The 22,283-nt window shown below is 35.2% G+C and overlaps 1 protein-coding gene across 3 annotated transcripts in view; it reads left to right on the forward strand.

Moving 5' to 3' along the window:
• The window catches only part of LOC149077162 (uncharacterized), a 67,482-nt gene that overhangs the window by 11,995 nt on the left and 33,204 nt on the right, over positions 1-22,283 (forward strand). Inside the window, exon 1 of one of the 3 annotated variants that reach the window (XM_089244892.1) lies at positions 4,624-4,681. The exons of 1 other annotated variant lie outside the window; for it this stretch is intronic. In XM_089244892.1, the coding sequence (XP_089101018.1) occupies positions 4,658-4,681 (24 nt within the window). In that variant the 5' untranslated portion in view covers positions 4,624-4,657. Of the gene's footprint in view, positions 1-4,623; positions 4,682-7,878; positions 8,306-22,283 lie in introns of those variants that run through there. One more of the 3 variants, XM_089244894.1, reaches the window with a different exon arrangement.

A 22,283-nucleotide genomic window follows, 5' to 3' on the forward strand; every position in this document is an offset into this window, starting at 1 on the left:
AGGAAATATAAAAAAGGAAAAATTGGGAAAGAACAACATTAACAGGGAAAGAAGCGTTGTCTCTTAGTTGGAGACATTTAGATACCTGGGCATGCAGCTTGAGCGGTTTGGTCACATGTTTACCAAAAAATTAGCATGTGCACTATAATGTTCATAGAAAACACCCTTTTAGTGAATGTCGGAACAGATTTTTTTTGTTCTCGATTTTTTCCCCCATCCTTTCATTAAGGTGTTTTCAAAGTTTCATAACTTTCTGATGAATAGTTACAGCTGTAGACAGCTCTGAATTGATGAATTTCAATTATGTTCACCCTTAATAATAATCAGTAACTGAATTCGTGGTAGCACCCATGATTTTTTCCCGCGCCCGGGAAAAATGTCAGTGGGTTTTTGTTTGCCTGTGATTCTCTCATATCGCTTTTTTTTTCCTTATTTTCCGTTCATCTCTGTCTCTGGTTGTCCATTCGTCGAGGAAACACACCCCCGTGAAAATCGATAAGATGAGCGAGCGTGGGCCGATCACAAAACGGGCCGCTCTCAAGCCCCCGTGCAATGTCTTTGAATTAGGGGGAAAGTGTTATAACGGGGAAGTCTTTGTTGGTGTTCACCAAACATTATCTCGGAATGGACTTCCGATGTGCCGGCTATTCGGATCCGAAGGATTATTATTCAAAACTTCCGGAAACGATAAAGGTCTGGTCGGTTGAATTTTTTTTACTCTTTCTATATTTTAGTATTGAGGATTATTAAGTTTTGTGGATAACTATTTGGCTTAAATTTTCTTTTGTTATTGTTGTTGCAATCGCTAACCTAAAATAATTTTGTGTTTGGTTATGCAAAAAAAAAAACAACCTTCTAATTACAAATTTATTGACATTATTGTATTTTGTAGTTGCAGAAACTACATTGCGAGTTTTCTCTTTTTACTTGAAATAAGCATTTTTTTTGTCTAAAAAGAGTTGCGAAAGTTAATTTTTTCATATAATCTTTGAATTAATTAATAACAGATAATTTTTAATCTGCACATGAGTCATTCTCACGAAATTGGACAAAAAAATGGGGGAAAAAATGATCAAAAATAGACGTCAACCAAAAATGTTAAAAACAAAAAAAGTTCTTAGGGATAGGCACTTTACCTATTGATGAGTGAAATATAGTCAGCATCGAAGTTTGTTGAAATTCATGGTCAAAAAGTTTTATTTGAGATTAATGATGTAAGACAGGCGAATCGGACCTGAGATTTTGCCTATTTCAGCTCCAATTGGATATTAAAGCGTGACACTCGCAACATGTTCTATCTGTTTTGGTTGCTCATCTTCATTTTAGACAAGCACTGATAGTTTTTTGTCAATTGCATTGTTATTCTTTTTTTATTTATGTTTCCTTTTTTGCCAATTTCATGGAGGAGAACAGACTTACAATTTGTATATTGTGTTTTGCTAGAACACGAAAGGCATTCTCAAAACAGTCTTCAGATGAAACATTACTGCAACTTGACGTTGCAACCGAGAAATCTGGTTGTAGTAACCGAGTAAAAAATTTAAAATTTTCATCTCCTTTCCCCCACTAACTTATGCTCAAACCTTGCTTCTCATTATCTAATGCCAGGAGAAAGACATTTTTATATGTTTTACAACACATAAAAACTATGCATGTTGAAAACATGCTTTACAGAAATAATAGAAGTCTGTAAACTGAAACACATGAGGTGAAGAGAGAATGAAATTAATTTTCAAATTTTCAATTATATATTTCTCTCAAAAAAATTAGCTTAGGAGAAGAATATTTAATAGAAACAGTCGTCTATTTTTACCCGGAATAAGTCGAATTTGTGAATTAATTTACAATTCTAATTGATTTAAAAAGAAGTTCAAATGATGACTACATTTTTCTCTTAATCTTTTTCAACACAAAATTTGATAGATGGCAACTGGTGTTGTAGGATTTGAATCAATGTTTTCCAAATGTCAAAAGTGAAAAAAAAAGCTGGGGAAAATCTTCATTTGGCTATAAACTGTTGTTAAAAAATATTTGAAATTATAACAAAGATGAAATATGAAAAAGTATACCAATCTTAAAAATATATACATTCGAATCCCGTTATAACGAACTCCAAGAGACTGGAGAAATCACTAAGTTATAACGAAATTTCGTTGTGAAAAAAAATTCCAGGTTCTTGCCTTGTTCCTGTGTAAACTTATCTGGGGGATTATAAAAGTGTTCGTTAAAACGAGATTTTCGCTATAACGGTATTCGGTTGTATTATTAAAAATAAGAATATATTTTTGTTTTATAAGATAGAAAGTTATTTTACAATTGGAAAAATGGGCTGGGGACAGCCAGGAAAAGGACATTTCTTTAAGAAATGAAAATTTGTTCAAGCAAATTTTAAAAATCTATTGATAAAAAAATTATAAATAAAGTGGCGACTTGTCAGAAACAAGAATATAAATAATAGAAGGTGACAAAAAAAAATAAATTCTGTGTCAATACAGTAAAACAGCTCTTTTGCGGTCACCCTCGGAACAAAAAAAATCGTCTGTAAAAGAGGGGTGTCCGTTAAGAGGGCTTTTACTGTATTTAATGTAAACTGCTGGGGACACAATTTTGGCCAACTTCGTAAGAATGATTCGTTCAAAATGTACTAGAGTGGTTTCAAATATGTACATAGTGAAAAGAAATTGAGACAACATTATGGAAAACGTGTAAACACATTCCTTTTGGCTAGTTTATCTTTTACTTATTTAATATATGAAAAAAATTCTTTGAAACTCTTTTCTAACGAGCTTCAACGGACAAAATATTTAGTTCGTTACATCGAACGAAAAGTAAATAACCCTATAATTATCGTGAAAAACGTCAGAATCGTCACGCCTACCAAAAAACATGTGAAATGTATTCATAATTCGGAAAAGTAATCATAATACGGTCAGTTTTGATTATCATCGTATGCGTGTGGTTTTTGTTTAGTTTCAGCATACAATAAGTTTCACGAGAATAATCACTGAGCATAAATACCATGGTTCAGGCTTTTTCCTACAAAGATCTATAGATCTGCCTCTCTCTAAAATGAATATAAATAAATAGTCCTTTTTATGTGTAAAAGGTATAAAATGATCCACTGCATAGGTAACAGGACGTATGGCATTTTACTGGTGGACGTGATCCTAGAGGCATACTTCCGATTGGGAAAAATATCCAAATAATCCTAGTATGTCATTCACTTTGCAACTGGTTGTATAGTTAATAAAATAAAAAAACTTAACTTTTTATACTGTCCCCGTGGACCGAAAAATCCAATTAGAAAGTTGTTGCCCTGTCTCTCCTGATACCAACTAAAGAAATTCCACGTTTCTTAGTGGAATATTCACTGAGATATTCGAAAAACGTAGAAAAGTTGGGGAAAAAACAGTATTAAATTCAGGTAAAATGGTTTTCCCGCATTTAATGCTGTTTTTTTCCCAACTGAGGTGAAACATATATAAAAAACCCCATTAAAATTAAAACAAAAATCTAGGATTTCAATTAAATAAGGGGGAAAAAAATATAAAATATATATACTCCCGAATTTTTTGTACTTTGAATTGAAAGTTTACGGTAATATTATAATTCAGTACCATTCTTCTAATTGTTCCTCCTTAAGCAGTGCATTATATTTTTCTCATAGTTTTTAGTTCCCCCCCCCCCCCCCCCCGAAAATCGCTTTTATTTTGGGTTACTGTATCTTCAGATATATTTGATATCAAAATGTTTTTTTATGGGCATTTTCTTTTTCAGCCACCTTGTTGGACAGTTTTCCTGTTGTGGCCTTTGTTTTTGTATTTGTATAAAGCTCTAATTTTTTTTCTCCTATGTGTGCATGATATTTTAGGAAGCATTTGCGCACTTAATGATTTTTTCTTTCTATCATGAAAAATCTATCAGTTTCCATTTTTTAAACCAAAAATTAATGATGAGTCAAGAATGTACTAACATATATTTCTTACGTTAATTTCCGTTTATTTATAGAGGAAAAAAATGAAGTTAAAAATTTATTATTCTCTTATAAGTAAATTAATTAGTGCAGGGAGGGGAAAAAAGTAATTTTAGGGGAGGTGGAGTTAAAAGCAACAAGGGAGGGAATATTGAATGAAAGGAAGTACTGTACGTGTTTGTACACATAAAGTCCTCCCTTTGATGGTATTTGCGGATGTTGGCGGAACGTGTTTTTCTATTTCATTATTTTCACATTTATATACACACATGTATATATATATATTTTTTTTTCATTCATCGCGTCCTTCATTAAAACGGAAGGGCGATTTCGAGAGCCCAGTATTTCATTCGGCGTTGACAGGAAATATGGGACATTCCTGAAATAACATAAGCGGAACGCATAAAAGCCACAATGGCGAAAAAAAAGAAGAAAAAAAAAAAATGGAAGTGATTATTCTAATGATGGCTTTGTGAATGGGATATTCGCTGTAACGCATTTTCACAGAGGATACGTATAGTCACGGGCATACAAATTACGTCGATGCGTACAGTTGTTGGCACGCTCTTATCTATTTTGCTTTTTTTTAAAGTAAATGTATTTCCCAGTTGTTTTGGTTTCGTGTGGAAGGAATTCGTACGTATCATATACATCAAGTTATAATATTATCTGGAAGTCAGGAGCATGATACATGTACTTACGCATAGAGTAAGTACTTATTTTTCAATGGTTGAAATTTTTATTTCGTTTAAGTCCACCACGTGGTTGGAGCTAGTCCGATTAATTGGGTTGGTTAATCGATCTAGTAAAATATTCGATTAATCAATTCGAATTTTTTTTATCCAGGGGCACCAGTCATTGATTTCATGTATATTGAGTATTCGAAGGTTTGCGAGAAAGTGAACCAAAATTGATCTGGCGTGCGAGAATTCAAATTGAAGTTCATTAGGAAGTGACCTAGTGAAAAAAAAATTAGCAACCAATGTTATTAACCAACCAACTTGCTAGATTTATTTGGAATTGCTTGAATAAAACGAGTGAATTTCTACAATGTCTAGCCCATTATTTTAAAACGTTTTATAGCACTTCGTAGATACGTATTTATTCACATCCAAACTTTCTCTGATCCGGAACGGGATACAGCTCCCTTTATTTCGGATATGATAGGTTCCACTGTATTTAGATTGCATTTACATAAGCTTAGGTTTGTAAATTATTTTTTGAAAAAAACTAAATAAGAATTCAAACTGAAGGGAGAAATGTTTATGTAAATTGTTTCCATATGTGTGTGTGTGTGGTGTGTGTGTGTGTGTGTGTGAATAATTATCTGTGGTTATTTAATTTATCATAGCCAAATTATGGATTTGTCTTTATTGTTTTATAAGTCAGCTAGACTTTTCGTTTTTTGCTGTCAATTTTTCTCATGAGTTCGTTTAGCTGGAAAGGTCATTCAGACATCTACAGTTCGTTCTCAGAAGGAACCAGTTATTGTTGCAACTGCTGCAGAAGCTGTCATTTCATCCAGATGCAACCGGGCATCTTAGCCCTTTGCTTATCAGTTCATTTCGTTTTTATTTATTATTCTTTTTAATTTTATTTCCTGGTCTCTGGGATATAATAACAGAAGCTTTATAGCCACAACGACCAGACATGTCGACCTACTGCCTACGAGGTTGTGTGTATCGCGTATTGAAGTTTTTTTATTTCAGTTCTTGTTCCTGGTGATCAGATACCTCTAGGCTATGTAGTTACTTCCATGTACTCTAGACAATAATAGTAATTCTCCATAAAAGATTTTTTTTCAATTCCCCCTTCTCCGTTTTTTTTTATATTTAATGTAGCTGGAGGTTATGCCCCTCGTGGTTACATTAAATTGGTTTTTAATAGTTTTTATTAAACTAGCACGATTGGAGAAGAGGCTTCGTTTCGAACTATTCAATATTTTTCTAATTTTTTTACTCTATTTTTGGTGACTTGAGGCTGTTTGTACGTAATACCTTAGGCGAGACGAGTTGAAGGAACTTGCGAGTAAATCATTTCTTACACTGTTTGTGTGAAGGTATGAAGTTTCTTCACTCAGTGGGTTTCTTTGGATGTTTTCTCATTCAATATTTTTCTAATTCAATCTGCTTTTTAAAATTGGAATTTCGAAGCTAATTCGAAATTAAATATAAACGAAAATTATGAGGAATTCAAACTAAATGCTTGGCCACATTGTAATTTTTTTTAAACAGTATATTTTAGTTTTTCATTGAAAAACTATTTTTATGCATCGAAATCTTTTTTTTATTCTTCTCCCTCTCTTTTTTAAAGATTTCAAATCTATGCGTTTATTCTCATCTGACTATCATGGATAGAGATTAGTACACTTCTTTCTCTGGCTGTTATGGGTTGCAAATTTTTTAAGTCACCAACCAAACGGTTGGAATGTTGGTAGTATAATCGAATAATATGTGCTGTAGGGGTGATCAGGCCTTTTCTTGTGGGCATCATACACATACATTCACCTCCTGAACAAAAAAAACAACAACAACAGTTCGAGATAAATGTATTTTGGCATTGCCATCATAAAATATACCATCTCCTTCAGAGGAGAAAATGCCAATTGATGGATAAAGATGGCGATTAAGTGTACCAAGATACTTAACTGACTTGATTTTGTTACTGCAAAACATTAGTGACCCTAGTTCAGCGCAGTAGAAACAACTCAGACCATAACACTTAGTATTTCCGAGTCTTGCATATTGGATACTGTACGAAAACTTTTTTGTTAGATGAATTCTGAAGAAATGTGTACACGTCTGTATGAGTAAATGACTAAAAAAAATTGATTATATATATTATTGTAAATGTGCAGTTTTTTTTTGGAAGTTTGATATTACTTTAATCTCTATTGGTAGGGTAATATATGTAGTATTTATTTACAGTAATAAATTAGAGCGCATGGGTGATAAGCTACTAATAATTTTTAGCAGGGATTCCCAATTTTTTTACGAATTTTTACCCAATTTTTATCCGAGTAACTTCACAGCCTCTATTCCTATTTTAAATATATTTGCCCGAAATACCTCCTGGCAATTCTGGATAGCAACAGTGTGTGCGAGAAAAAGTTTTCTATAGTTTTATATAGTTTGAATTGATATTGACCATGAATGTTTTCCCGGTTTTGTGAACCAGGTCAGGGATGTGAGAGATATCGCCGATTTTGTGAATGCCTTCATATTCTGTAATGATAAATAAATAATAAATTTCCAACCTATTGCCACACTAAAAAGGATGTTTTTAATATACATTTTTTTTATCGTGTCATGGTATTTATAACTTTTATTGTATTATTACTATAATTATGTTTGTCTCTCCCTTACCATATATCTTGTTGGGAAATGTATTTGTTTTCTCATGGTCGGTACAAGAAGCAGTCTTTTCTTTTTTATCTTTAGTACCTTATCTCTCTCTGTCCGTGTTTGTCTTATTTACTTGATTTTTCTTCTCGATTTTTGTGGTCTTCTCTGGAAATCCTGCTTTTTTGGACCATAAATCTGACAAGTAACATCACCCCCGCTAAGGTTCTTTTTCTTTTTATTCTTTTCCGGTTATTGTTTCGTTATTAATCTATTATTTTGTCTTCTCTGTATCCTCGTTATGTAACGCAATGGGATTTTTTTTTGTTGCTGACTTAGATTTTTTTCTGTCCATTTTTACGGGATAACGATATGGACTTAGAACCAGGATGTGTATGTTATGTTGTTATGTTTTGTTGCTTATTCCTCTGAGCATATCAGTTTTTAGCACTTCTTCTAGTAAAGAGATTTTTTCCCCTCTCTCTTTCTACTTTATTATTCAGTAGCCAAAGCACTGGCCAGGCAGGTTTATTATTTTTTCTTTTTCTTTTATAATCCCGCTGCTGCTCTTTCGCCCACTGTGAGTAGCCGGATCTCGTTGGATCATCATCATCTTCTTCTTCTTTACCACGGCTCAACCACTATCAATGATGATGGGGGTCACGTGTTTTGTGGGTCACCGTTCCCCTAAGGTCTGTACCAGGGCTTAATTTTTTTTTTCATTCTCACACTCGACCGGCTGATCGTTTCTCATTCGTCCTGTTCTTTTTCCACACAAACCCTATCCTTTGGTACGTGAAATCTCCATATCGTTCACTGGTCGAAACTGATCAGCTGCTGGTCTGCTCGAAGATTATTTTTGGAGTCTCGTGTTGGTTATTCGAGGGAATATCCGATAGTTTCCGGAAAACTCATCCGGCCCGGAAGGACCCTGGTCGGATTTTTTTAGTTTTGTTCCTGTTAGCGTGGAATATTTTTAAATTAAAAAAACGTAAGTTTTTCTGCATTTTTGTGGTTTTTAGTTTCATAAAAATTAAAATTAAATTTTTAGTTATTGATTGAACGATATGAAAAAGTTGTGTCATGATGTCTGATGAAATTGTAGCGTTTTAATTTCAGTGTTTTATCTCAGTACTGTTGTACATACTGTACATATTATGTTTTGTGTTTGTGTAATACCTCAATTTCATCATACAATTTTTATTATTTACTTCCTTAGAATATTTAAATTTAATTTTCCAAGATTTCTTTCAGGAAACTTATTTATACGTAGTTTATGCGAAATTTTTTAATCAGTTAAAACGGTGAAATTTTCTAAACCATAAGTTTTTGAACTGTGAGGTGCGAAGATTTCCGAATTAAAAAAAAAACAAAAAAACAAATCAGTAATAAACGTCATTTTGAAGCAATTGATTGCTACTGATTTGATTGAAATAAGGTTTGGGAAAGCGCTTACAGATTTTTGATTTTGAAAGAACGCATTTTTCAGGAAGAAATTGGAAAACAATATCCTTGCTCTAATCCAGAGTATTCTAAACTCTCTTGTCTCATCCTTACTTTCACAGTAAGTTTTTTCCCCATCGCCCCCTTTGCTAGGCCAACCCATAAGATTCTATGTTGTATCTGTAGCTTGGACAATCCTCACCCTCCCTGTCTGTTCCATATCCCCCTTTGGAAAACACTGTTCTAACCTTTGCTTCACCGTTGATTCTTAGCTTAATCATGATGTGCATAACTGTTGTTGGTGTGGTGTTAATTAATGTAATGACAGCATGTTGGTGGTTGACGTCATATCTGTATAATCGTTTGAGAAGTTCTTTGTCGGAAAAGTGTTGGATGCAGTTTTCTGTGTTGGTTTTTATTGATATAAATCGATACGTAGTAAATGTTGTGTTCTGAGGACCGCCTTGGGCTCACACGGTCACTTAATACATGAGAGTTTTTTGATGACCTTGCACAACACCTTATATCAATTGTGCCAGATTTGTAGCGGGCTGCCCCCCAGTTCATAGCTCCAGTTTAAGATTTGTATGCAGGCCGGTCTCGAAAAAATTCAGGCATATTTGCAGAGTCCCATTTCCAATTTGGAAAATAGATGGCAGCACTTCGACCACATACCATGCACATCTCTGGTATTCAAGCTAACTTTCAGAAAAATACATATGTGTATAGATAGACATACAAAACCCTTTTCCAGCATTTGCCAGTTCGTCCGAAATTCCTTAGAGAAATGTTTACGATATGCATTGTTCATTTATTTAGGAGTAGCAGTTCGCTGCTTGGCCATCAAGGACCAATTATATGGAACTGCTTCTCAATTATTGTGTCGATCCCCATCATTCGCTAATACTAGGTAGGCCTATTACTTGGACCAGATTTTTCCAAAACGTATCTGTTTCACCACTACCAGTGGTAACGCATGGGTCCACCTGGGCACCTCAAGTGTAGGGAGGGGGAAAGGGGAACGTGTGATTATTAGATCTGGTTATGAATTGGTAGGCGATCATTTCCAATCAGCTTCGAGGGCCTGTCATGCTCTTAAAATGGCCCCGAGACTACCACCTCCTCAGAAAAACTTCAGCCCTCCTCATTTCAAGTCAACCATAGGATTGTGTTGCGTCCACCGCCCCCAGGGCAATATCGCCCACTCTGGGAAACACTTTCTTTAAACTGACCATTTCAAGTTTCATATGAGGAACCAGTCGGCGTTTGAAAGATTGGAAATGTTTTTTTTTATCTTTCCAACTCCCCCATTCCTTCACTTTTCTTTCTTGTACAAACCGTGGGAGACATACGAGGGGGGACGAATGTAATGACGATGTTCAAGCAACGATCTTCTTGGGGCCGGTGGCCTGTGGGCCCCTCCCGATTAAAAAAAAAAAGTGCCGTGTAACGTAGGTGGAAAAAAGACGAAAAAACCAGCGCAGGTGAGAGACGGACGGACATAGACGGATGTGAATAAGGAGGAGGAAAGTTGCTCATATCCTGCTTGGGAGTTTTATGGCAAACGAACTAAACTAACTACAAAACGAATGTGCATCAGGATCCATTCCAAAGAGGCCAAAGATGAAAAAGAAAAGAATCTACAGGAATTTTTCTTTTATCTATCTTCTCCATGGCGGTGATGTTTTTTCTCAAGCATCAAACCAGGAATCAAACCAAGCATCAAAACCTCAACACTGATATTATATACTGTATATCTTCTTTTTCCTTACCTTATTCTGTTTTGTATATGGGAATACAGTTTAGGTATTTTTTCTGATTATAAAATCCTGAAAAGTTTTCGACCTCATCGTTGGACTTCTTACTGAAGATCATTATGCTTATAATATATTTAATATATTTTACTACGACTTTATAGTGAGTTTACTCAAAAGACTTATGGAAGAATTCAATTTAGGAACATATTACAATAGGGCCTATGGCTCTCAAACTTTTGTCACCCGCTTTTTCTTTGACCAATTCATGGTTCATCCGCTGCTCCCCAGAATAGTTTATATAGTAAATATTTTCACTTAGAAAAGAACCACTTCAAAGCATAAATAGGAACACAAATGTTTATCTCCAGCTCGACGTGATGATCCTTACAAATGTTGGCGATGCCCCTAGAAGCCGCGATGCGCACTTTGAGAAACACTGCCATAGACGGATACATAGGGAGGACGATGGGGGAGATTCCCCCTCCGTTCGCGAGGAGCTTGTATCCCGCTAATGCATATTACTTTTTGTTTTTTTTACTAGGAATATGTTAAATTATGCAACAAAAATACAGTATATTATTAGCACTAACGTTTTGGGTTTTCGATTTCGATGTAATTGCTAAGTAAGTAAGGATTAGGTGTCTGATCATAACGTGGCCCATTTTCTGTGTTTTTCTTATTCCGTACGGATTCCAAGGTCTGATGTTCATTTTCTATGTAGTCTATTTGTATGGTCGGACATGCGATAAAATTTATTTTAAGAGGGAGATGTTGCGTTTTTAGAGCCGGCTCACAATATTGTTTTAAAAAAATGTCCGTAAAAAAAAATTATCTTTATTATTCTCTTGTTTTCGTTTACATTTCTTCTCGGGTTCAATTCATTATTCATCGATTTCAATTTCTGAATCGCGACACGAGCAGTGTTTTAAACTGTTTTTTCTATTACATTCATCATAATTTGGCTCAATGAAAAAAAAGCTTGTGTGTGTGTGTGTGTACTTTTTAAAAATTAAGTTGTTGATTTTTGAAAGGTTGGTTTTGTGATCATGTTTGTTAAATTTTCTGCACTTGGGGCGCGAATATCAGGTTTTTTTTAGTTTTTTTTGGCAGAAACTACATGTAAAAACGTTTCTCATTTCTCATTCATTTGTTCTAGAACAGTTTCCCAAACTTGTTATTCCATCTCGCCCATTCTTCAGAAATTATTTTCTCTCATCGCCACCCAACTCAAGTGAACCCATAGGATCCTATGTTAAATGATTGTCGCCTATAAACTGGTATCGGCCCCGGACCATTTCATCGCCCACTTTGGGAAACACTGTTCTAGAATTATTTCTTTAATTTATTCTAGAATTATTTCTTTAATTTATTCTAGAATTATTTCTTTAATTTACTCTAGAATTATTTCTTTAATTTATTCTAGAATTATTTCTTTAATTTATTCTAGAATTATTTCTTTAATTTACTCTAGAATTATTTCTTTAATTTACTCTAGAATTATTTCTTTAATTTATTCTAGAATTATTTCTTTAATTTATTCTAGAATTATTTTTTTAACTTATTATAGAATTATTTCTTTAATTTATTCTAAAATTATTTCTTTAAGTTATTCTAGAATTATTTCTTTAAGTTATTCTAGAATTATTGCTTTAATCAATTCCGAAATTATTTCCTTCATTAATTGTGGAATCAATTATTTTTCGCTGTTTTTGAACATTTTCTGAAAATGATCGGCGAGCCACGACGAGAAGCTCCGAGGGCTAAATGTGGCCCTCGGGCCATGCGTTGAAGACTCCTTCCTTAAACTGTTTCTCTTTCGTAAATTTCCAATATATATTTTTTCTTTGAAAATCATTGTTTTTTAGAATCTCCCAAACCGGCCTCAGGAAAAATCACTGGAGCTTATCATGACCATATTACCCTCGGATACCTTACTTATAATTTTCTCAATATTCTTTTTTCTTTTCATACATAAGGGGGGGGGGGGGGCTCTTACTAAGATAGTGTGTCCTGTCTTTAAATTGCTTTTAGATCCGGATGACGTGACGTCACTCGGTCGATGGTCCGCTGCTGCTATCGACACCCAGTCCTTTCCCTCGTTGGGCCCATAAGGTTGATGCCACAATCGCCACCACCATCGTTACGGTTTCGTTTTTTTACGTAACGTGTCCTGCTTCTTGTTCCCAATTTTCTTGCTGCCGATCCTCATTTGCTCCCATTTCTTCCAAGAGGAAAGAAAAAAAAATTGTTATATATATTCTTTGATGGCTCAGCCGGACTTGTCCCCTCTTCTCTTCAAGCTTTGCATGTCCTACTTTCATCCTCTTTTCTATTCTGTATATTTAGAATATGGGCCAAAAAAGAAGCTTCTTTGAAAAAAAAAAAGAATAACAAAAAACCTTTGAATATTTTTTTTGCTCCTGTCACCTGTTATCGGTTCCCGGGTAACTAATACAGTCCCTATTTCTGTGCTACTGTAATCCTACGTTGTATATACGCATTAAGTGTTAATGTTCGATTTGTGGGTTTGTCCTCTAGGTAGATTCCATAGGTTATTACGGATCCTCGTGGAGTCTTCCAATTCACTTTTTAATTTTGATTTTTCTTTTTCCATCTCTGTGCCACTTGGGAATTTCTTCTCTTTCTTTCGAAGAAAGTTCGCGAGAATTCCATTAGGAGGTTTTCCCATCTCATAATCTGTGGTGGGTGGTTTTTCCTTTTCAAACGAAATCTTTTACTTTGCGTTTCTCTCAATACATTTATCATATTTACATTGACCTCATATTTTTTTTAATCGTCTGACTTATCTTCACTGATATTGAGGATACAAAGAATTCCCCCATTTTACACCTAAAAATACTTGACTTTTTTAAATAATACACACAATGCTATGCTTGGGAGAGGGAGGGGTTCCTATGCCGACTAAATCACCTTTCAACCGTTCAGTGCTCAGTGAATGTTTTTGAGGGTGCTAAAATGTATACTGGGTGCGGCACTGAAAATACATTCTAATTTACAGCAGATTCAGTCAGTAATTTTGCTGTAGTAGATTTGAATTTTAGTGTAGTTTTGTAGATGATTATTATTATTATTTTCATGACGGTTAGAATGTTTTAAAATTTTTAAGAACGATTGGTGGTTGTTTCGAAGGATTCAGCGCAGGGGCGGCTTGAGGGAAAATTCTCACCCGTGTGAGACGTCTTTTCGGCGCTCCTACTGCATATAAGCCGCATCAGTAAAATTAGCCTACCCGGAAAAAAATTGCAAATTTGTATACTCCATGCATATGCATGAAAAAAAATCACAGTTTTCTCTCCAAATCAATACATTCATAGTATGAATTTTGTGGACGCATTTTTTTCCAAGTTTTCCTGCAATTATTTTGTTATCTTTATCCCATGATTTGTCACCCCTTCTATAGTAGCAACCCCCCCCCCCCTCCCTCCCGGTAGCACTGCCTAAGTGCTTCCCGTGATCGAACGTATACGATTTTTCTTTACCTATAAGAAATTGCGTTGAATTTTATTTATTACATTATAGCTACATGATATTGTAACAACTGTTTTTTTCTTGAAAGCTTCCAGACATCTGAAAAATTTTAGTGTCTTTTTTTAAAGCTTTTAATCATGCTCAAAACAAGGCGGAGTCTGACGAAAATTTCAATTTTTAGAAAGGAAATCCATGGATTAGGCAGAAGTTTAATAATCGTGTTTTTGTGGTAGTAATATGATGTGGTTTTTTTTTTCGTATGAATATTCACTTAATGCAGGTATTGTTATGATTATACATATTTTTTGCCATGCTTTCCTGATAAATAAAAGTATATGAAAATCCTTCTACGCTCCCGGATGTGCTGCTTCTCTCCCAAAAATATCATTATTCTATTATTTCATGAGAAGAGATTTATGTATATGTTTTTGTTTCGCGTAGTATTATATTGTCATTTTTGAATGTGTGGCTTCCTCGCAGTGATATTTCGTCATTCTTTCAGGACGAACTGTTTCCTTTTTTTAAAATTCTTAAAATGATCCAACAGGTCCTCCCATTCAGTTATTATGTGCTCGATTCTACTATGTAACAACTTGTTCTAGTCGGAATCAATTTTTAACTCTATTATGTTTCTTAGGTTTGTTTCCAGTCCAGTATAATTCAAGCATCTTCGTGCGTATAAGGAAACAAAAATGCAACATTTTATCTGTTCAATCGTACGCTTAGAGATCATGGACGGATTTTATCTCTTGTTCTTTTGTAATGTTATTGAGTTTCCTCTGCACATCTGGTGAATAATTCCGTACCCATTTCTGAACTTTCGCTGCCTTCGACTCTTGCATATTTTGGGTTTTTATGCTGTAGATTAAAATGGGGAGTTTTAAGGTTGCGACAGCCTTGTACTAAAAGAAAGGCGGAAATCCCCTGTTTATGATAAGCAACCGACATTTAATGGAGAAGATTCACATTTACGTCACTTGGAATGATTTCGAAGAATGTTTTGCTTTGATTGTGATTTGTGCTTGCTGGTGGCTTTAAAACGTGAATCTCGGAAGTTTTTTCTTTGTTTTCTTAAACAGCAGTTTGAAGTTTGTATTCGGTAAGGATGAGAGGCTTTCCTATATTATCATTCGTGTAATTGCTATTTTCTAATTTTACACGGGGTTTTCAACTTCTCTGTACACAATAAGGTACTATATTGTTTGTGTACATCAAAATTGTAGAAATTCTTTTTTTTTTTTTTTTTTTTTTGATATTTCATATGAACCTAAAAAATCAGCTATTTGAACACGTGAGTGTTCTCGGGGGGCGATAGCGCTATGGGTTTAGCATGGGATCCTATGGGTTGGCTTAAGTTGCGGGGGGCAATGAAAAAAAAGTTGAAGAGGCGCGGGACTGTGAGGGAACAAAAAGTTTGGGGAACTATATCTTAAAGCAGATGTGACAATTACCTCCTTAGTGGTTCTGTATCTAGGAGGTAATGGTGTGGCCAACCCACGGCACGCGTGCCACAAATGGCACACCGTGGTATCAGGAATGGCGCGAACACTTTCAAAAATTAAATTAATTCTATTTCATTTTTCAATCGAAGTAATTCTCTAACTTTTAAACAAACAATCCTTTTCTTATGAAAGATGGTTTTGTAGACTACCAAACCTATATTTAGTATGGTAGACACTCTTAAAATAATAATTATTTGGTGAGTTTCTATTCAATGTGTTTCTGTTCGGTTTTCCATCTCTGGGCATGATTGCTGGACGCCCCATGTGTACGAGATTTAGAATCGTTCGCACAGGGGACATATGTACTCTATAATACATTTACATTGTATATCCATGAATTCTTGGGGGGGGGGGAAGGCAAAGTCCTCTTATAATGTTTATTGGAAAAGGAGGGCCCAAGCACCCAGCTGAGTCCTCAGGTTACGGTGTCTATGCCCAATATGATGAAGATGGTAGGTAATTTTAATTTAATTTATTATTTTTCATTTGTTTGTTATTTATTAATCTTTATTAAATAACTAGCTATAATATCCTGCGCTGCCCGGGTTTTCTTCAATTACTGGGGTGATTGAAAAGTGACAAACCATTATAAAGACAAACTATCATAGATAAACTGGCATCATTAAAGGAGTGACAAACCATTGTAAAGGCATGTTCATGTCTGAAACGCATTGCTAGGGAACCACGGTTCTAAAATAAACATTCCGAAAGTGATTGTTGAGGCCCAGAAACCATTGTTGCCCTACAGTTTTTTTGCCAATTTTAGGCATTTGTTCAGGTCTGACAAACTTTTAAAGTAGCCTATCGTTGAAATCGGGTCCCGTTTGGTACATATGAAAAATTTGACGAAGATCGATCTAAAATTGTAGTTTTGTATAAAGAACAACAACACGCACACGCACGCACGCACATTACGTCGAAACTGCGGCGTCCAATCAGCTGCTGTCCAAACGGCAAGGCTCCAAATGTCCCGCGTCCAAACGTAATCTACTGGACTTCCAGCAACTCTTGATTAATGTATTTTGGAAACATATCTCTAGGAATCTACTTCAATGACCATGTACACATTTGGCCTAGAACAACATTTTCTGTCCACACTCATAATTGTTAATAAGTATATACACGATTGGATTATTGGCACATTAGAATATCCCTCTTATATATATATTTTTTCTTTCAAATTAATATGAGTCTCACGTTGTAAGCAAGCCCGGCATTGTTTTCTTCATGAAAGTAGATGATGATCAACTCCTTCCCAGAGTCATAATGAGTATGAATGGTGTTTTTTGGCAGGAGGACGCTCTTCCTCCCCGTTCAAGGAACCGATATTATTCGAGAGATAATCCACAAAACAGGGATTTGTTTTTAGTTTTTGATGGATCATGATCGATTATTTAATTGGAGGGGGAAAGAGACATTGTGTCGTGTAATCCTTTTTTTTTTGGGCATCTTATTCTATATTTTTATATTGTTTTTTTTTTTCATTCGTATGCTTCACTGAATTTGTGCATTCCAATTATATCGAGGGGAGGATAAAAAAAAAGACTACATCACGCAAATAGCGAATGCTATAATCAGAAAAAAATTATGGACATGAACATTGAAAGATGTGCAATTTAAAAATTAAGGCGAGGTTTTGCGAACTGTATTTTCTCTCATCTACGCTGTAATTGGAAGACGTGTATGGTAACACCACCTCCAAATAGGTTCAACGTTTTTCTGGTCTGGAATTTTTGACATTTATTCACCTCTATTGAGGGACCATCTGTTCGAATGTCCGGCTTTCTTGGAAACAGGGTCTAGCTCAATTGATATATTTTTTCAATCATTATGAGACGGTGTATTTTATTGTCAGTTACTATAAGTTTTTCGTCTTTTCAGTAAAATATCTCTAAGACCACACTCCCTTTCTTTGGGAGTCGACACTTCCGAGAAGTCCTTTAATACAGACGCACTGAAAAAAAAAGTGATTTTAAGCTGAAATGTTCACAAGAACATGATTTTCATTATTTGAAGCTGAATGGTATACCTGTACAGCGGTGGTGAAAAATTAAAAAATGAAATGTTTCTTGGCATAAAATGGATTAAGAACCTGGAAGCGTGATCTAAACTGATTGACACTCTTGATATCGAATAAGAATTTATTCTTTGTACGATCACGGGCGTAACATTACGTCCAAACACCAGTGGAATAAATTAAAACAAGTTTTCCGTGTTTTCTTTCCTCTCTCTTCTCCAAGCTTTATACAGTAGAACTTGGATAATTCGAACTTTTACGAACTACCCTTGAGTTTTCTATCTAATTTAATGTTGAAATTTCTTGTTTGATTCGAACTTTTTGGGATAATTCGAAGTCGGGGGGGGGGGGAATCATGAGTTTTGTATAAGCAAATTTAGTGTGGAAAAATTCTACAAGAAGCCCATATTTTGCTTTTCTCGACTAAGTTGTTAAATAATGAATTTTCAAAGACTAAGGGAAGTGAATAAGTAAAGAAATTTTAATTTTCTCTCATTCCTTTAATAATTTAAAGGAATTTTGCTGCTGAGAGCAGCAAAAAATGTTTTGAATTTGTAGCAGCGTATCTGCCATCATGAAAGCGGGTCACTTTGCCCTGAAAAAGTCATAAGAAGCATCTTTTTCGACCTTTTTCCTTGGGTAAAAATTGTTTTAGAGCCGGAAACTTTTTTCCGGTTGTCTTGATTTTTCTACGATTTGCCCAGCCCTGATTAATATACTGTTATAAATTATTAAAATTTGAGAAAAAGTTTCGCAACTGATAAAATTTTAATAATTGATATTATTACTAATTCAATTTTTAGTCATTTTACAGATCCGGGATAAATTAATTGGATAACTCGAACCTTTTTTTCAGTGACTTTGGGCTTCGAATTAACCAAGTTCGGCTGTAGTAATCCTATCTCCGGAAGTTGCTTTTACTTTCACTCCTTTTTTTCTATATTCCTGTTAATGATTTTTTTTCCCACGTATAATGCATATTTTTACTATAAACACGTAAGAACGAAAACGAACAAAAAAAACATCTCTCTGATCTACTCTATCTATTATATTTTTTCCTTCTTTGTATTTTTTCTAACGTGTAGTTAGCTCAAGGTTTCCAGATTTATCGCCGATTCTTCAAATAGAGAGAATCCAAATTTATTATCAAAAGCTTGTACGTGAAGGAGTAAATACAAACCATACATTCGTGTGAATGTTTGTGAATTTCATGCTCTTGACCATCGATGTTCAGTTTTCATTTTGCTTATCTCTTAATTTACACTCGTTTGTGTCAATTACACAAGTCAATTACAATATTTTTTTTTGTTCCCAAACCATTTTATCCATATTTTTTTCCCGATAATGTGGCATTGATAAATACTCTTCGCCGGCCATGAAACAACCCGGTTTCACATCGGCAGATAGCATTTTACTGATGCGAAGCAAAAGGACAGCTCTTTACATAGCATTAGTAAATAGCTATATGGAATGGATTTACTCCTTCAGCGTCTACTGAACAAGTGTGAAGTCAAGTAGAAGAGAAAACTCAAACCATCTCCTCTAATATAAAAGCGGTTTTTAAAAGTGAAACCCGTTCAAAAATGGGCTTTAATGAAGAGAAAACTACCATTATAAAATAATTTTGGACTGGAAAATATAGTGGTGGGTTGGTAAGATACGGAGTTAGAGATGGGAAGAGTTCAGGGTACATGAGTTCAAACCCACCCACCTCCAGAAAATTACAGCCGCTGTGGTGGTCGAGTGGTTATAGTGACGGACTCGCGATGCGAGGATCCGGGTTCGAACCTCACAGTGGTGGTCGGCTGAAGTTGGTTTTCTGTGGTTCCCAACTTCAAGGCGCAAATGCGAGCCGATCTCCCCGTTAAAAAGTCTCGCCACAGAGAGCAACAGTCCTACAACGATAAATCATTCAATCATAACACTTCACTCATAGTTAGAAAAACTGGTGGCAGATGGCAGCACTACACATAACAAGCATTACAGAGAAACAAAAAACTTCACGTCAGGTTTCACTACACGTACACGCACATTCCCGCATGTACCGATTCGTTGGGGGTTCCGCATGTGTGGTGTAGCAGTAGTAGGTAGGGCCTCCAAAAAATGGCTCGGGGATCCATGATGTTCTTAAGTCAGCCACCTCGTTGGGCAATTTGCCTGTTGTGGCGTTGTATTTGTATTTATTTGTAAATTGAGCTGAGCCCTCCAGAGAAAGGTTTCACTGCTCATTTGAACGCATTTGGTAACCGAATAACTTTTAAGTATGTAATTTTTTTAGTCCCATTCAATGTACATAAATTAAGAAAAGGAAAATCGAATGTGGATGTCATTTAAGTAGATAAAACTGGTCAACTAAATGCTTATTTTAGTCCGCAATCTCTCAACACAATATTAATGATTCTTCCTAAATGCAAATTGAATTTTTATATTCATTTCCTTGTCCACCAAAAAGCAATGGAGGTGCACTATTCGCATTTGTGGAAAATCCTGTTAGTACCTAGTAGAAATTTACACGTAAGTAATTATCTGCATACCTATTACATAAGTATATCAGACAAATAAATTTTGAAATCCTCATTATTCCATGGACATCCGAACTGAGTGACCCACCCAAGCATTTGAAATGCATTCTCCCTAAGTAAAAAAATGTTGCTCAGGATGATAGTAATTTTTCTTGTTCCATGTGATTGAATTAATAAAGCAATTTAATCGTATTTTACATGATCGGATAAGTGAATAAACCGCTGTGGATATTTTTACCATTCTCGGCGGTATACAGACTTAGGCCGAGATTACACTATAAAAGTTCGACAAAACTTCTTTTATAAAACTTGAAAAATGCAACTAATAAGCACATTTGTTACATTCGGGCAAATGTAACCGATGTGCTTATTGGTTGCATTTTTCAAGTTCTATAAAAGAACTTCAATAAAACTTATAGTGCAATCCCGGCCTTAGAGAAGTTTGTAGGTCCATACAAACTGTCTCAAATCGTTTGCACAGCAAATGGCTCTGCAACCGTTGACTTGAGAAGCATACTTTCAAATACAAAAAGTTTTCAAATGATGTGCGGTTACTCATAACGTCTTAAATTTTTCAAGGGGTCGCATACATAAAAAAAATAGAGAAATTAACTTTATGTAGACTCTTTTTTGCTAAAACTTTCATCCAGTGAAATGTAAATGCGGCTGTAAGAAGTCATTTACAAAAAGTTGCATATTTTTAAATGCAATATTGACGGAGATATTTGCCTTCAAATTTTTCAGCATTTATCGCCAATGATTGAGGGTGTGGTTTCACAAAATTGTGAAACGCAAATTAAATTCAAAATTGTGAAAATTCTGTAATACTCAAAATGTCAAAAATGCAAGTGGTACTTCTTGTGAATAAAAAAAAAAAGGTTAAGTTAATCCTAATCCTGTGCAGCGTCCAAAAATGGCAACTTTTGAGCCCCAATGAAAACTTGTCACTACGGTGATAAGTTGCCAAAACATTGTGATTTCATGTATTTAATATCTCTCGATAAATATTGCATTTGGAAGCATGAAATTTTTGCAAATGAAGTCAGCGGTTGCAAAGATATCTGCTGTATAAACAATCTGGGACAGCCTGCATAGATTTTTTTTTTTAATCAGCTATGGGACAGTGAATTTTATCAACAGAGTGCATTTATTATTTCTCTTCTGATATAGTTGTCCCGGTTGGAAATTAGTGAAGAAATTATCGGAAATCAGCATCCATTATCATCATATAATGGATTTGTTTCCCTCGTATTTCTGTTGAGGAAGTTCCCAACGGAGAAAAAAGAAAAGAAGTAAAGCATGAATTAAAGAAAAAAACCAAAACTCATGAAACAACATCACACACCACAAACGTGTTTTTATTTTTGTTCGTTCCGCAACTTCCCCAAAGCGTTATAATCGCCGGCGATCGTGAGCAGCATGATGTTCCCAACCACCCCTACCGCCTTCTTGAAAGCGCAAGAGAAAGAAAACCTCAAGAAACGTATCTTTTCCAAGCCTTCTTACATCATACCCATCCATTCTTCATCGTCTTTTAATGCTTAGAACGTGCGGGCAGATCCTGGTCGAGTCCGGGTTCGTTCGTTTGTTGCTGCTGCTGGGAGAACTGAGGCACTTGCTCACTCACACACACACATACACAATTGCCGTGCCCATCTCTTTCTTTTCTCTCGTTTAGGGCCCTGCGGGGCCGTGAGTGAGTTCTTTGGAGCCCGCAACATACGCCATAAAGACGTGAATCGTGATGCTCTTTTTTTTCTTTTCTTACAACGTTCTCAAAAAAAAAAAAAAAAAAAAAAAACCGGACTTGTACATTATACTCTGTTCTCTGCTAACGACCCTCCTATACATTTTTTTTGCTTTCTTATTTTTAGCCTCATCATCTCTTTTTTTTGCCTCATCTCTGTAATATAAACACTTTTCTTTTTTCCATCTCCTTTTTTTGCCCCTCCTGTTCCTTTAATTCCCGTTCCCCATTGCGCGGCACTTTATCGCCTTGAATGGCAATCTTTAGGGATAACTTTCTTCCGCAGTGGCGTCTTAACGGGTGGGCCAAAAGGAGGTTTCCAAAAGATTTTTTATATACAACCCGTGTCAAAAAGTGTTTGGTCTTGTAGAAACATACAAACACACCACCAATAGTACGTTTAATTTTTTAAAAAAGAAAAAAAAACAACAACAACAACACACACACAACACGAATAATTATTTTCTCCGAGTAAAATTTTTGGAGAAATCA

This window comes from Pholcus phalangioides, unplaced genomic scaffold (assembly GCF_987345545.1).
Source record: "Pholcus phalangioides strain wild (caught in Gottingen) unplaced genomic scaffold, Ppha-v1.0 ptg000015l_1, whole genome shotgun sequence".
In the NCBI taxonomy this organism is placed as follows: domain Eukaryota; kingdom Metazoa; phylum Arthropoda; class Arachnida; order Araneae; family Pholcidae; genus Pholcus; species Pholcus phalangioides.